General features: G+C 49.5%; 1 protein-coding gene across 1 annotated transcript; it reads right to left on the bottom strand.

The window, feature by feature from the left end:
* Positions 1 to 471: 471 nt before the first annotated feature.
* Positions 472 to 12406, bottom strand: LOC129716476 (gastrula zinc finger protein XlCGF26.1-like). The gene is made up of 2 exons (XM_055666340.1): positions 12356 to 12406; positions 472 to 2442 (listed from the first exon to the last, which is right to left on the bottom strand). Exons 1-2 carry the CDS (start codon positions 12404 to 12406, stop codon positions 490 to 492), a joined length of 2004 nt encoding a protein of 667 aa, XP_055522315.1. The 3' UTR covers positions 472 to 489.
* Between the last annotated feature and the right edge of the window lie 2243 nt (positions 12407 to 14649).

Here is a 14649-nt window from a genome sequence, read left to right as displayed (position 1 = left end):
AAGTGGAGCCGCCGTTGCTGCCGTGCAGGGCCCGTCATTCGCTCCGACCCTCAGTCACTCCGCACTTAGTATCTTTGCCCCACACGACAGCCGTCGCCGCCGACACGAAACGTCACGTTCCTTTTCTCCAGAGATGCTGCCTGACCCACTGAGTTACTCCAGTTTTTTGTATCTATCTCTGGTATAAACCAGTATCTGCAGTGCCAAGCCGGGCAAAATTACTCGGCTTTTAGGTTGCCCGGCGGAACTTTAGGTGGCCATTGGCACCCGGACATCTGTTAATTTCGAGCCCTGTCAAGGCGGGTGAAGCCCTTACCACAGGTCAGGCAGGGGAAGGGGCGCTCACCACTGTGGGGATGCCGGTGCTGATACAGGCAGGGCATGCGGGTGAAACTCGTGCAACACTCAGCGCACACAAAGGGTCTCTGTCTGGTGTGTGTCCGCTGGTGCTCCCACAGCCCCCGTGTGTTCTTGTAACAGTGGGAGCAGCTACTCGCCGGCGTGGGCCCGCCGGTGCTGCCGCAACCCCCGCGAGCTGTCAAATGCCTCACCACAGTACGGGCAGTCGTAGGGCTGGCCACTGGTGTGCACGTGCTGGTGAGACAGGGTGTGCGAGGCCATGGCAAAGCGCTCTGCACACACCGGGCTGGGGATGGGACCGTCTCCAGCGTGCACCCGCTGGTGGGACAACAGGCTGTTGGGGCGGGTGAAGCCCTTGCCACACTTAGCGCAGGTGTAGGGGCGCTCACCGGTGTGGGTGTGCTGGTGCACCAGCAGGTTGCTGGACTGGGTGAAGCTCTTGCCGCAGTCGCTGCAGGTGAAGGGGCGCTCGCTGGTGTGGGTGCGCCGGTGAGCCAGCAGGCTGCTGAGACGGGTGAAGCCCTTGACGCAGTCGCTGCAGGTGTAGGGCCGCTCCCCGGTGTGCAGGCGTCTATGCACCTTCAGTGCCAGCGACGACTTGAAGCTTTTGCCGCAGTCGGGGCAGGTGAAGGGCCGCTCACTGCTGTGCACCCGCCGGTGTACCCACAGCCCCGACAACCGGGCAAAGCTCTTGCCGCAGGTGGAGCAGCCATAGGGCTTCTCGCCCGTGTGCACCCGCTGGTGGATCTTTAGCTCTTGCGTTGTCTTGAAGCCTTTGCCACAGTCGGAACAGCTGAAGGGCCTCTCACCGGAGTGCATCGACTGGTGCTCCAGCAGCTTGGTGGAGCTGGTGAAACCCTTGCCGCACTGGGTGCAGGTGTAGGGACGCTCGCCGGTGTGGGTGCGCTGGTGGGACAGCAGCCTGCTAGAGCGGGTGAAGCCCTTGCCACACTGGGTGCAGGTGTAGGGGCGCTCGCCGGTGTGGATGCGTTGGTGCTCCCGCAGGCTGGTGGAGTGGGTGAAGCCCTTGCCACACAGGGTGCAGGTGAAGGGACGCTCGCCGGTGTGGGTGCGCTGGTGAGACAGCAGCCTGGTGGACTTGGTGAAGCCCTTGCCGCACTGGGTGCAGGTGTAGGGGTGCTGGCCGGTGTGGGTGCGCTGGTGCTGCAGCAGGCTGTTGGAGCAGGTGAAGCCCTTGCCACACTGGGCGCAGGTGTAGGGGCGCTCGCCGGTGTGGATGTGCTGGTGCTGCAGCAGGCTGTTGGAGCAGGTGAAGCCCTTGCCGCACTGGGTGCATGTGTAGGGACGCACGTCAGAGTGTGTGCGCTGGTGAACCAGCAGGCCGTGGGAGCGGGTGAAACCCTTGCCGCAGTCGCTGCAGGTGTAGGGGCGCTCGCCGGTGTGGGTGTGCTGGTGCTCTAGCAGGCTATCGGAGCGGATGAAGCCCTTGCCGCAGTCACTGCAGGTGAAGGGCCTCTCCCCAGTGTGCAGGCGCATGTGCATCTTCAGTTCGGGCGACGACTTGAAGCCTTTGCCGCAGTCGCTGCAGATGTAGGGCCGCTCTCCCATGTGCTGGCGCATGTGCACCTTCAGTTCCTTGGATGACTTGTAGCATTTGCCGCAGTCGGAGCAGGTGAAGGGCCGCTCACCGGTGTGCAGGCGCATGTGCACCTTCAGTTCCTGCGACGACTTGAAGGCTTTGCCGCAGTCGGAGCAGGTGAAGGGCCGCTCACTGCTGTGCACCAGCCCGTGCCGCAACAGCCCCGACAACTGGGCAAAGCTCTTGCCGCAGGTGGAGCAGCCATAGGGCTTCTCGCCCGTGTGAACCCGCTGGTGGATCTTCAGCTCTTGCGTCGTCTTGAAGCTTTTGTCGCAGTTGGAGCAGGTGAAGGGCTTCTCGCCGGAGTGCACGCGGTTGTGCCGCAGTAGGCTGGCGTAACGGGTGAAGTTCTTGCTGCACTCCGAGCAGTTGAAGGGGCGTTCTCCCGTGTGCACCCGCCGGTGGATCTCCAGCTTGCTCGGTTTCTGCCAGGCCTTGCCACACACGTCGCACTCATAACGCTTCTCCTTGTTGTTGTGCCCCTGTCATGTGGTCCTCCATCGAAGCTCAGCCCCTCGAAGCTCAGCCCGCACACCGAGCTGATGGGGGGGGGGGCTCACCGGCACCCTGGCCACCCTCAATGGCCACTCACGTCCCCGTCTCTCCGTCCACAGCAACGGCTACTAAACCCTGCAGGAGGGGAACACAGAGGGTCAACAAGCTGGCAAACAGGACATTACTAACGCGTGAACATTACAAGTGCTTGAAGGGGAGGGAAGGGCACGGCGGTGAAAGGGGGAGGGGGACAGGGTGAAGGAGGGGTGAAGGCAGATGAACAGGAGGGGGTGAGGAGAAGAAGGGAGGGGAGGGGTGCAAGGGCATGGGGACGAGGGGGGATGGAAGTGAAGGGGGATGGAGAGGATGGTGTGACGGTGGCAATAGACAATAGAAAATAGGTGCAGGAGTAGGTCATTCGGTCCTTCGAGCCAGCGCCGCCATTTAACGTGATCATGGCTGATCAACCCCAATCAGTACCCGTTCCTGCCTTCTCCCCATATCCCCTGACTCTATCCCCTATTTTTAAGAGCCCAATCTAGCTCTCTCTTGAAAGCATCCAGAGAACCTGCCTCCACTGAGGCATAGAATTCCACACTCACAACTCTCTGCGAGAAAAAGTGTTTCCTCGTCTCCGTTCTAAATGGCGTACTCATTATTCTTAAACTGTGGCCCTGGTTCTGGGCTCCCCCAACATCGGGAACATGTTTCCAGCCTCCAGCGTGTCCAAACCCTTAACAATTTTATATATTACAATGGGATACCCTCTCATCCTTCTAAACTCCAGAGTGTACAAGCCCAGCCGCTCCATTCTCTCAGCATATGACCATCCCGCCATCCCGGGAATCAACCTTGTGAACATACGCTGCACTCCCTCAATAGCAAGAATGTCCCTCCTCAAATTAGGGGATCAAAACTGCACACAATACTTCAGGTGTGGTCTCACTAGGGCTCTGTACAACTGCAGAAGGACCTCTTTGCTCCTATATTTAACTCCCCTTGTTATAAAGGCCAACATGCCATTCGCTTTCTTCACTTTCTACTGTACCTGCAAGCTTACTTTCATAGACTGATGAACAAGGACCCCCAGATCCCGTTGTACTTCCCCTTTTCCCAACTTGACACCATTTAGATAGTAATCTGCCTTCCTGTTTTTCCTACCAAAGTGGATAACCTCACATTTATCTGTATTAAACTTGATCTGCCATGCATCTGCCCACTCCCCCAACCTGTCCAAGTCCATTTTCATAGCATCTTCCTCACAGTTAACACTGCCACCCAACTTTGTGTCATCTGCAAATTTGCTAATGTTACTTTGAATCCCTGCATACAAATCATTTGTGTATATTGTAAATAGCTGTGGTCCCAGCACCGAGCCTTGCGGTATCCAACTAGTCACTGCCTGCCATTCTGAAAGGGACCCGTTAATCCCTACTCTTTGTTTCCGCTCTGCCAACCAATTTTCTATCCATGTCAGCACTCTACCCCCAATACCATGTGCCCTAATTTTGCCCACTAATCTCCTATGTGGGACCTTATCAAATGCTTTCTGAAAGTCCAGGTACAATACATCCACTGGCTCTCCCTTGTCCATTTTCCTAGTTACATCTTCAAATAATTCCAGAAGATTAGTCAAGCATGATTTCCCCTTGGTAAATCCATGCTGACTCGAACCGATCCTGTTACTGCTATCCAAATGTGCGGCTATTTCATCTTTTATAATTGACTCCAGCATCTTCCCCACCACCGATGTCAGGCTAACTGGTCTATAATTACGTTTTCTCTCTCCCGCCTTTCTTAAAAAGTGGGATAACATTAGCTACCCTCCAATTTACAGGAACTGATCCTGAGTCTATAGAACATTGGAAAATTATCACCAATGCATCCACGATTTCTAGAGCCACTTAAGTACCCTGGGATGCAGACCATCAGGTCCTGGGGATTTATCAGCCTTCAGTTCCATCAGTCTATCCAACACCATTTCCTGCCTAATGTGGATTTCCTTCAGTTCCTCTGTCACCACGGATCCTCTGGCCACTACTATATCAGGAAGACTGTTTGTGTCCTCCTAAGTGAAGACAGATCCAAAGTACCTGCTCAATTCATCTGCCATTTCCTTGTTCCCCATAATTAATTCACCTTTTTCGATCTTCAAGGGTCCAACTTTGGTCTTAACTAATTTTTTCTTCACATACCTAAAGAAGCTTTTAGTACCCTCCTTTATATTCTTGGCTAGCTTACCTTCGTACCTCATCATTTCTCCCCGTATTCTCTTTTTAGTTATCTTCTTTGTTCTTTAAACATTACACAATCCTCTTGCTTCCCGCTCATCTTTGCTACGTTTTACTTCTTCGCTTTAATTTTTATAGTCTCTGACGTCCCTTGTCAGCCATAGTCTCCGCTTACTCCCCTTGGAATCTATCTTCCTCCTAGGAATGAACTGATCCTGCACCATCTGTATTATTCCTAGAAATACCTGCCATTTTTGTTCCACTGTCATCCCTTCTATTGTATCTTCCCAGTCAACTTTGGCCAGCTCCTCCCTCATGGCCCCATAGTCCCCTTTATTCAACTGTAACACTGACACCTCCGATTTACCCTTCTCCTTCTCCAATTGTAGTTTAAACCTGACCATGTTATAGTCACTACCTCCTAATGGCTCATTAACCTTGAGGTCCTTAATCAAATCCGGTTTATTACATAACACTAAATCCAGAATTGCTTTCTCCCTGGTAGGCTCCAATACAAGCTGTTCTAAGAATCCATCACGAAGGCACTCTACAAAGTCCCTTTCTTGGGGTCCAGTACCAACCTTATTTTCCCAGTCTATCTGCATGTTGAAATCTCCCATAACAACCACAGCATTACTTTTGCTACATGCCAATTTTAACTCCTGTTTCAACTTGCGCCCTACGTCCAATCTACCGTTTGGGGGCCTGTCTATTAGTCCCATTAGGGTCTTTTTACCCTTACAATTGCTTAATTCTATCCATACTGACTCCACATCTCCTGTTTCAATGTCATCCCTTTCAAGGGACTGAGTTTCATTCCTCACCAACACAGCAACCCCACCCCCTCTGCCCACCTGTCTGGCTTTTCAATAGGAGGTATACTCTTGAATATTCAATTCCCAGCCCTGGCCATGCAGCCATGTCTCTGTAATTCCCACATCATACTTGTCAATTTCTAACTGAGCCTCAACCTCGTCCACTTTATTTCTTATACTTCGCGCATTCATATACAGCACTTTGACCTCCGTATTCACTCCCCCCCCTCGCACCGCTTGCAATTGGCCCTGACCTTACTCTGTTGTCCCTTCTCGAGCTTTCCTTGCCATTAATTTGAGAATCTTTTGTAATTTTTCCTGTAGACACTTCCTCTTCAACTCCATCTTTATACTTCCAATTTGTCAATCCCTCCCCCTCACTATTTTGTTTAAATCCACACGTGTAGCCCTAGCAAACCTGCCTGCCAGAATGTCGGTCCCCCTCCAGTTAAGGTGTAACCTGTCTCTTTTGTACAGGTCACCCCTGTCCGAGAAGAGATCCCAATGTTCTATAAATCTAAATACTTGCTCCCTGCTCCAGCCCCTCAGCCACACATTCAGATCCCCTATCTCCCTGTTCCAGTCCTCACTAGCACGAGGTACTGGAAGCAATTCAGAGATAACCACCCTAGAAGTCCGGCCTTTCAGTCTTCTTCCCAACTCTCTGAACTCATGTTGGAGAACCTCCTTCCTCTTCTTCCCAATGTCGTTTGTGCCCACTTGCACAACTACTATGGGGGGGGTGAAGGGGGATGGAGAGGAGGGGGTAAGGGGTAGGGGGTAAGGGGGAGGGGTTGAAGGGGGATGGAGAGAAGGGGGTGAGGGGGGGGGGGAGAGAGGGTGAAGGTGGATGCAAAGGAAGGGGTGAGGGAGAGGGGAGGTGGTGAAGGCGCATTGAGAGTAGGTGGTGAGGGGGAGGGATGAAGGGGAATGATGGGAGTGAGGTGAGGGGGAGGGGTGAAAGGGTGAGGAGGGTTGGACTGGAGAGGGGGTGAAGAGGCAAGTGGGGAAGGGGAATGAGGACAGTGGAAGTGAGGGGGAGGGAGGAAGAGAGTGAGGGGAGAGTGGGGTGGAAGAGGAGCAGTTTAGAGGGAAAAGGGAGGGGGATGGGCAGAGGATGAAAGGGGGCGGCCCTACACTGTGATGTAGCATTTCTTGCGGTTGCAAGGGAAAATGCCCAGAGAGGAAGTGGTTCAGGTGGGAAGGGACAAATTGACCAGGGAGTTACGGGGAGAGCGGTCTCTGCGGGAAGCAGACGGGGAGAAGATGGGAAGATGTGGCAAGTGGTGCAATCACGTTGGAGGTGGCGAAAAGCCTTGTAAGTCCACATGTTGAATATTGTTGCTCTGTGGGGGATCCTTTCACTCAAGGGAACATCAATAAGATCCAGGCCATGCATAACAGAGCAGCAAGGTTCATATCTAAAAACTACAAGTGGCAGAACTCAGTCTCCAGCATGATAAAGGACCTTAAACTTCACATACCTACAACTCATCAGACTGACAACATTTCACAAGATCAAGAATACCACTATTGATTTAAAGATGGAGAACCACATCCAGTTAATCCAAGCACCCATGGGCATGTGAACCAGAAGCTATCAACCTGGAAATTATTTCATTCCATACGGCACTTCATTAGCACTTTCTAACTTGTTTTTCCTCAAGACAGCAGGGATTGGAATACCCTACCAGCCTGGTCAGAAATATCCAAAACATTAACACATACAAAGATTCATCTCCAAAAACATCTGCATCTCGAGCAGCACGTCCACCACTATCATAGTGCTGAGTGATGCTATACCTGGAGCTTTTCAGCACATGAGTATAGGAGTATATGAGCAGGGAGGTTCTACTGCAGTTGTACAGGGTCTTGGTGAGACCACACCTGGAGTATTGTGTACAGTTTTGGTCTCCTAATCTGAGGAAAGACATTCTTGCCATAGAGGGAGTACAGAGAAGGTTCACCAGACTGATTCCTGGGATGGCAGGACTTTCATATGAAGAAAGATTGGATAGACTCGGCTTGTACTCGCTAGAATTTAGAAGATTGAGGGGGGGTCTTATAGAAACTTACAAAATTCTTAAAGGGTTGGACAGGCTAGATGCAGGAAGATTGTTCCCGATGTTGGGAGTCCAGAACAAGGGGTCACAGTTTAAGGGGAATAAAGGGGAAATCTTCTTGGACTGAGATGGGAAAAACATTTTGGTGGATGTGTGGAATTCTCTGCCACAGAAGGTAGTTGAGGCCACAGTTCATTGGCTATATGAGTTAGATGTGGCCCTTGTGGCTAAAGGGATCAGAGGGTATGGAGAGAAGGCAGGTATGGGATACTGAGTTGGATGATCAGCCATGATCATATTGAATGGCGGCGCAGGCTCGAAGGGCCGAATGGCCTCTACACCTGCACCTATTTTATATGTTTCTATGACATCCAGGTCCAGACCAGAGATCAGGAGGGCGCTACAGTCGCAGGACCAGAGGGCGCCCAGGCCGGACTCATTCACGCCCCCCCCCCCCCCCCCACCCCGCCCGCACGTCTCGGCCTCGGGCTCCAGTTCCTCGGGTCGGCGGCCGCAGGATCGCTTTCGGGAAGGGAGGAAGGGAGGGGGTGGGGAATGGACGCGGGGTCGAGCGCCGGCGGCGAATGTTCCCACCTGAGCTGCGGCGATGAGCGGAGGCCTCGTCCTCGTCCTGTCCTGTCGGCCCGACTCACGTGACCGGTGACAGGCGACCGCCTCCAGGACCCGCCCCTCCCCACTGACGGGCAGCGCCAGCGGCCAATGAGACAGAGTCCCGCCCCCCCACTGATGGGCAGCGGCCAATGGAATAGTCCCGCCTCCCCTGACTGACGGGCAGCTCATGCAGCCAATGGGGTAACGTCCCGCCCCCACCCACTGACGGACAGCGCCAACGACCAATGGGACAGTCACGCTCCCCTACGACATAACAAAGGACCAGGTAACGCCTCTTTCCTGCGTCCGACCATTCAGTCGAAGCCCCGCCCCTCGGACAGAAACACCCACCGCCAATCGGTGTCGCCCAGGCAACGGTTGCCAGGGAGAGAGAGAGAGACAGAGAGACCAAAAGGCTCCTCTAGTATCTTTGAGAGAGACTGAGAGTGGGAGTGGTGAAAGAGAGAGAGATAGATAGATAGAGAGAGAGAGAGAGAGAGAGATAGAGAGATACATAGAGATAGAGAGAGATAGAGACAGAGATAGAGAGAGACAAAGAGAGAGAGAGAGGGAAACATAGATAGAGGGGGAGAGAGATAGAGAGAGAGAAAAAGATCGAGAGACAGAGATAGAGGGGGAGAGTGGGAGATAGAGAGAAGGAAATAGGCAACGTTTCGGGCTGAAACCCTTCTTCAGACCCAAATAGGCCCGAAACGTTGCCTATTTCCTTCGCTCCATAGATGCTGCTGCACCCGCTGAGTTTCTAAAGCTCTTTTGTGTACCTTCGATTCTCCAGCATCTGCAGTTCCTTCTTAAACACGGGAGATAGAGAGAGTCAGGTAGAGGGAGAGAGATGGAGAGAGAATAAAGATAGAGAGGGAGATAGAGAGAGATAGAGCTATTAATGACTGATATAGTTGTGATCATGGAGACATTGTTACAGGGCGACCAAGGCTGGGAGCTGAACATCCAGGGGTATTCAATATTCAGGAGGGATAGACGGAAAGGAAAATGAGGTGGGGTAGCATTGCTGGTTAGAGAGGAAATTAACGCAATAGAAAGGAAGGACATTAGCTTGGAGGATGTGGAATCGATATGGGTAGAGCTGCGAAACACTAAGAGGCAGAAAACACTAGTGGGAGTTGTGTACAGGCCACCTAACAATGGTAGTGGAGTTGGGGATGGCATCAAACAGGAAATTAGAAATGTGTGCAACAAAGGTAAAACAGTTATAATGGGTGACTTCAATCTACATATAGATTGGGTTAATCAAATTGGCAGGAGTGCTGAGGAAGAGGATTTCTTGGAATGTATGCAGGATAGTTTTCTAAACCAACATGTAGAGGAACCAACGAGAGAGCAGGCTATTCTAGACTGGATATTGAGCAATGAGGAAGGGTTAGTTAGCAGTCTTGTTGTGCATGGCCCCTTGGGCAAGAGTGACCATAATATGGCTGAGTTCTTCATTAGGATGGAGATAATTAATTCAGAAACAAGGGTTCCGAACTTAAAAAAAGGTACCTTTGAGGGTATGAGACGTGAATTGGCCAAGATAGACTGGCAATTTATTCTTAAAAGGGTTGACGGTGGAGATGCAATGGAAGGCATTTAAAGACTGTATGGATGAACTACAACAATTGTTCATCCCAGTTTGGCAAAATAATAAATCAAGGAAGGTATTGCATCCATGGATAAAAAGGGAAATCAGGGATAGTATCAAAACAAAAGATGAAGCATACAAATTAACCAGAAAAGGCAGCCTATCAGAGGACTGGGAGAAATTCCAGCAGAGGAGGACTTCATTAGGAAATGGAAAATAGATTATGAAAGAAAAATGGCAGGCAACATAAATACTGACTGCAAAAGTTTTTATAGATATGTGAAGAGAAAAAGATTAGTTAAAACAAATGTAGGTCTCTTGCAGTCAGAAACAGGCTAATTGATCATGGGGAACAAGGACACGGCAGACCAATTGAATAACTACTTTGGTTCTGGCTTCACTAAGGAAGACATAAATAATCTGCCGGAAATAGCAGGGGACCGCGGGTCAAATGAGATGGAGGAACTGAGTGAAATCCAGGTTAGCCGGGAAGTGGTGTTAGGTATATTGAATGGACTAAAGGCCGATAAATCCCGAGGGCCAGAGAGGCTGCATCCCAGAGTACTTAAGGAAGTAGCCCCAGAAATAGTGGATACATTAGTGATAATTTTTCAAAACTCTTTAGATTCTGGAGTAGTTCCTGAGGATTAGAGGGTAGCTAATGTAACCCCACTTTTTAAAAAGGGGGGGGGGGGGGAGCGAAAATGGGGAATTACAGACCAGTTAGTCTAACATCGGTAGTGGGGAAATTGCTAGAGTCAGTTATTAAAGATGGGATAGCAGCACATTTGGAAAGTGGTGAAATCATTAGACAAAGTCAGCATGGATTTATGAAAGGTAAATCATGACTGACGAATCTGATAGAATTTTTCGAGGATGTAACTAGTAGAGTGGATAAGGGAGAACCAGTGGATGTGTTATATCTGGACTTTCAGAAGGCTTTCAACAAGGTCCCACATAAGAGATTAGTAAACACACTTAAAGCACATGGTATTGGTGGTTCAGTATTGATGTGGATAGAGAACTGGCTGGCAGACAGGAAGCAAAGAGTAGGAGTAAACGGGTCCTTTTCACAATGGCAGGCAGTGACTAGTGGGGTACCGCAAGGCTCAGTGCTGGGACCCCAGCTATTTACAATATATATTAATGATTTGGACAAGGGAATTGAATGCAACATCTCCAAGTTTGCGGATGACACGAAGCTGGGGGGCAGTGTTAGCTGTGAGGAGGATGCTAGGAGGCTGCAAGGTGACTTGGATAGGCTGGGTGAGTGGGCAAATGCATGGCAAATGTAGTATAATGTGGATAAATGTGAGGTTAGCCACTTTGGTGGCAAAAACAGGAAAGTAGACTTTTATCTGAATGGTGGCCGATTAGGAAAAGGGGAGATGCAACGAGACTTGGGTGTCATGGTACACCAGTCATTGAAAGTAGGCATGCAGGTGCAGCAGGCAGTGAAGAAAGCGAATGGTATGTTAGCATTCATAGCAAAAGGATTTGAGTATAGGAGCAGGGAGGTTCTCCTGCAGTTGTACAGGGTCTTGGTGAGACCACACCTGGAGTATTGCGTACAGTTTTGGTCTCCAAATCTGAGGAAGGACATTATTGCCATAGAGGGAGTGCAGAGACGGTTCACCAGACTGATTCCTGGGATGTCAGGACTGTCTTATGAAGAAAGACTGGATAGACTTGGTTTATACTCACTAGAATTTAGAAGATTGAGGGGGGATCTTATAGAAAGTTACAAAACTCTTAAGGGGTTGGACTGGCTAGATGTGGTAAGATTGTTCCCGATGTTGGGGAAGTCCAGAACAAGGGGTCACAGTTTAAGGATAAGGGGGAAATCTTTTAGGACCGAGATGAAAAAAACATTTTTCACACAGAATGTGGTGAATCTCTGGAATTCTCTGCCACAGAAGGTAGTTGAGGCCAGTTCATTGGCTAAATTTAAGAGGGAGTTATATGTGGCCCTTGTGGCTAAAGGTATCAGGGGGTTTGGAGAGAAGGCTGGTACAGGATACTGAGTTGGATGATCAGCCATCATCATATTGATTGGCGGTGCAGGCTTGAAGGGCCGAATGGCCTACTCCTGCACCTATTTTCTATATTTCTATATTTCTATGTTCTCCAGAGATGCTGCCTGATCCGCTGAGTTACTCCAGCACTCTGTGAAACGACACCTATCCATGTTCTCCAGAGATGCTCCCTGACATTCGTCATTTCAGGTCGGGACCTTTCCGGTTTGAGTGGGCCAGTGGAGTAGAGAAGTCAAGACAGTTGTTGCACCAACAGTTGATATAAAAAGGTCCATAAAGGGTAGAAGGCTGGGTAGATCTACCAACAGTGGATATAAATAGGTCCAGAGAAGGTAGAAGGGTAATGTTGGAGACTGGAGACAGGATTGTCACTGGATGGATAGGATTATCTCCCATTAAGAAAAGCTCAGAGGTGGCAGAAGAGCCCTACGTCCCTATGTTCCCAATGTAGGGGGAGTCCAGAACCAGAAGTCACAGTTTAAGAATAAGACCCCCTGAGTCACTCCATCTTTTATCTTGGTCTATTAACAGATTCAGATCTACCTTAGATCTCCTCTTGTAAGTCTGCGTGGTGCTCTCCTTTTTCACCGGCATTCTCGAAACTCCTTGCTTGGGTTATTGATCCACACCGTGAAGGTTAGAGTTTCGACCTCTAGTAGCTACCGGCTGTTTCAATGCCTGGCAGAATGGGTTTGGTGCACCCACTTCAAGTTGACAGATGAAATGGAGCCCGTCTCTCATGGTTACGGATGCAGTTCACTGTGAGGTCACCGGCCAGGCACATTATGACGTCACCTCTGATTATGATGGTTTACAAACTTGTGATCTTACGAATGGAAGGCAGGCCCAGAAGGGAATAAACCATTTCACCATATGACCGTCACAGTGGTTATAACCAACTGGACTCAAGTGTTAGATACAAGGAACTCAGTTCAGTTGAGTTTATTGTCACATGTACAGAGAAAAGCTTTTTGTCGCGTGCTAAAAACAGTCAGCAGAAAGACAAGACATCATTACAATCGAGCCATTTACAGTGTATACATACATGGTAAGGGAATAGCGTTTAGTGCAAGATAATGTCAGCAAAGTCCAATCATGGATAGTCCGAGGGTCACCAATGAGGTAGATAGTAGTTCAGCACTGCTCTCTGGTTGTGGTAGGATGTTTAAATTGCCTGATAACAGCTGGGAAGAAACTGTCCCTGAATGTGGAGGTGTGAGTTTTCACACTTCTGTGCCTAATTTGAGGAAGGACATTCTTGCTATTGAGGGAGTGGAGCGTAGGTTCACCAGGTTAATTCCCGGGATGGCGGGACTGACATATGATGAAAGAATGGGTTGACTGGGCTTGCATTCATGGGAATGAAGGGGGGTAATTGCCTTAGACTCTCCCCCACCTGCCCTTCACTTCTGGAGTAATAGAATCAAGCTTGTAACTTTTGGAAACATCTTCCTTTAGTTTAGTTTCTACAAGTGGAGTTTAATTCAATGCAGATTTAATTTTCTCCTGTGAAGCATTATCTTGTCCATCACTCGGGTTTCATCGACATTTTTCATTTCTTGAACTGTCAACAGTTTCATGTTAACAGCAAAGTTGGAGCTTGTGTGCATTGGCAATGTAACTCTTTCATATAAGCAAGACACCAGCCAGACCATGAAGGAACAGAGTGCTGGAGTAACTTAGCGGGACTCTTCTTCAGGACCAGACATCAACGTGTGCTGGTCTCACCATGATGTAGAAACATAGAAAATAGGTGCAGAAGTAGGCCATTCAGCCCATCGAGCCAGCACCGCCCTTCGATATGATCATCCAAAATCAATACCCCATTCCTGCTATCTCCCCATATCAATTGATTCCGTTAGCCCTAAGAGCCACATCCAACTCTCTGTTGAAAACATGCAGTGAATTGGCCTCCACTGTCTTCTGTGGCAGAGAATTCCACAGATTTTCCGTGTGAAAAAGTTATCCCTCATCTCAGTCCTAAATGGCCTAACCCGTTATTCTTAAACTGTGACCCCTGTTTCGGGACTCCGCCAACATCGGGAACATTGTTCCTGCATCTAGCCTGTTCAATCCTTTAAGAATTGTATATTGCTATAAGATCCCCTCTCATTCTTTGAATTCCAGCGAATACAAGCCCAGTCGACCCACTCTTTCATCATATATCAGTCCCGCCATCCCGGGAATTAACCTGGCGAACCTACGCTACACTCCCTAAATAGCAAGAATGTCCTTCCTCAAATAAGGAAAGGTACAGAAGTGTGAAAATGCACACCTCCAGATTCAGGGACAGTTTCTTCCCAGCTGTTATCAGGCAACTGAATCATCCTACCACAACCAGAGAGCAGTGCTGAACTACAATCTACCTCATTGGTGACCCTCGGACTATCCTTGATCGGACTTTGCTGACTTTATCTTGCACTAAACGTTATTCCCTTACCATGTATCTATACACTGTAAATGGCTCGATTGTAATCATGTCTTGTCTTTCTGCTGACTGTTTTTAGCACACGAGAAAAAGCTTTTCTCTGTACACGTGACAATAAACTCAACTGAACTGAGTTCCTTGTATCTAACACTTGAGTCCAGTTGGTTATAACCACTGTGACCTGTGGTCATATGGGTGAAATGGTTTATTCCCTTCTGGGTCTGCCTTCCATTCGTAAGATCACAAGTTTGTAAACCATCATAATCTGAGGTGACGTCATAATGTGCCTGGCCGGTGACCTCACAGTGAACTGCATCCGTAACCATGAGAGACGGGCTCCATTTCATCTGTCAACTTGAAGTGGGTGCACCAAACCCATTCTGCCAGGCATAGAAACAGCCGGTAGCTA

Source organism: Leucoraja erinacea, unplaced genomic scaffold (assembly GCF_028641065.1).
Source record: "Leucoraja erinacea ecotype New England unplaced genomic scaffold, Leri_hhj_1 Leri_242S, whole genome shotgun sequence".
NCBI lineage: Eukaryota > Metazoa > Chordata > Chondrichthyes > Rajiformes > Rajidae > Leucoraja > Leucoraja erinaceus.
Note: the sequence above shows the minus strand (reverse complement) of the source record. Positions and strands in the feature narration are given on the sequence as shown.

Coding starts and splice junctions, on each gene's coding strand:
- LOC129716476 (XM_055666340.1), bottom strand. CDS start 12,406: ATGCCGGTGAAAAAGGAGAGCACCACGCAGACTTACAAGAGGAGATCT. Junction 2,443..12,355: donor CTTACAAGAGGAGATCTAAG/GTAGATCTGAAT, acceptor ACCACATGACAG/GGGCACAACAACAAGGAGAA.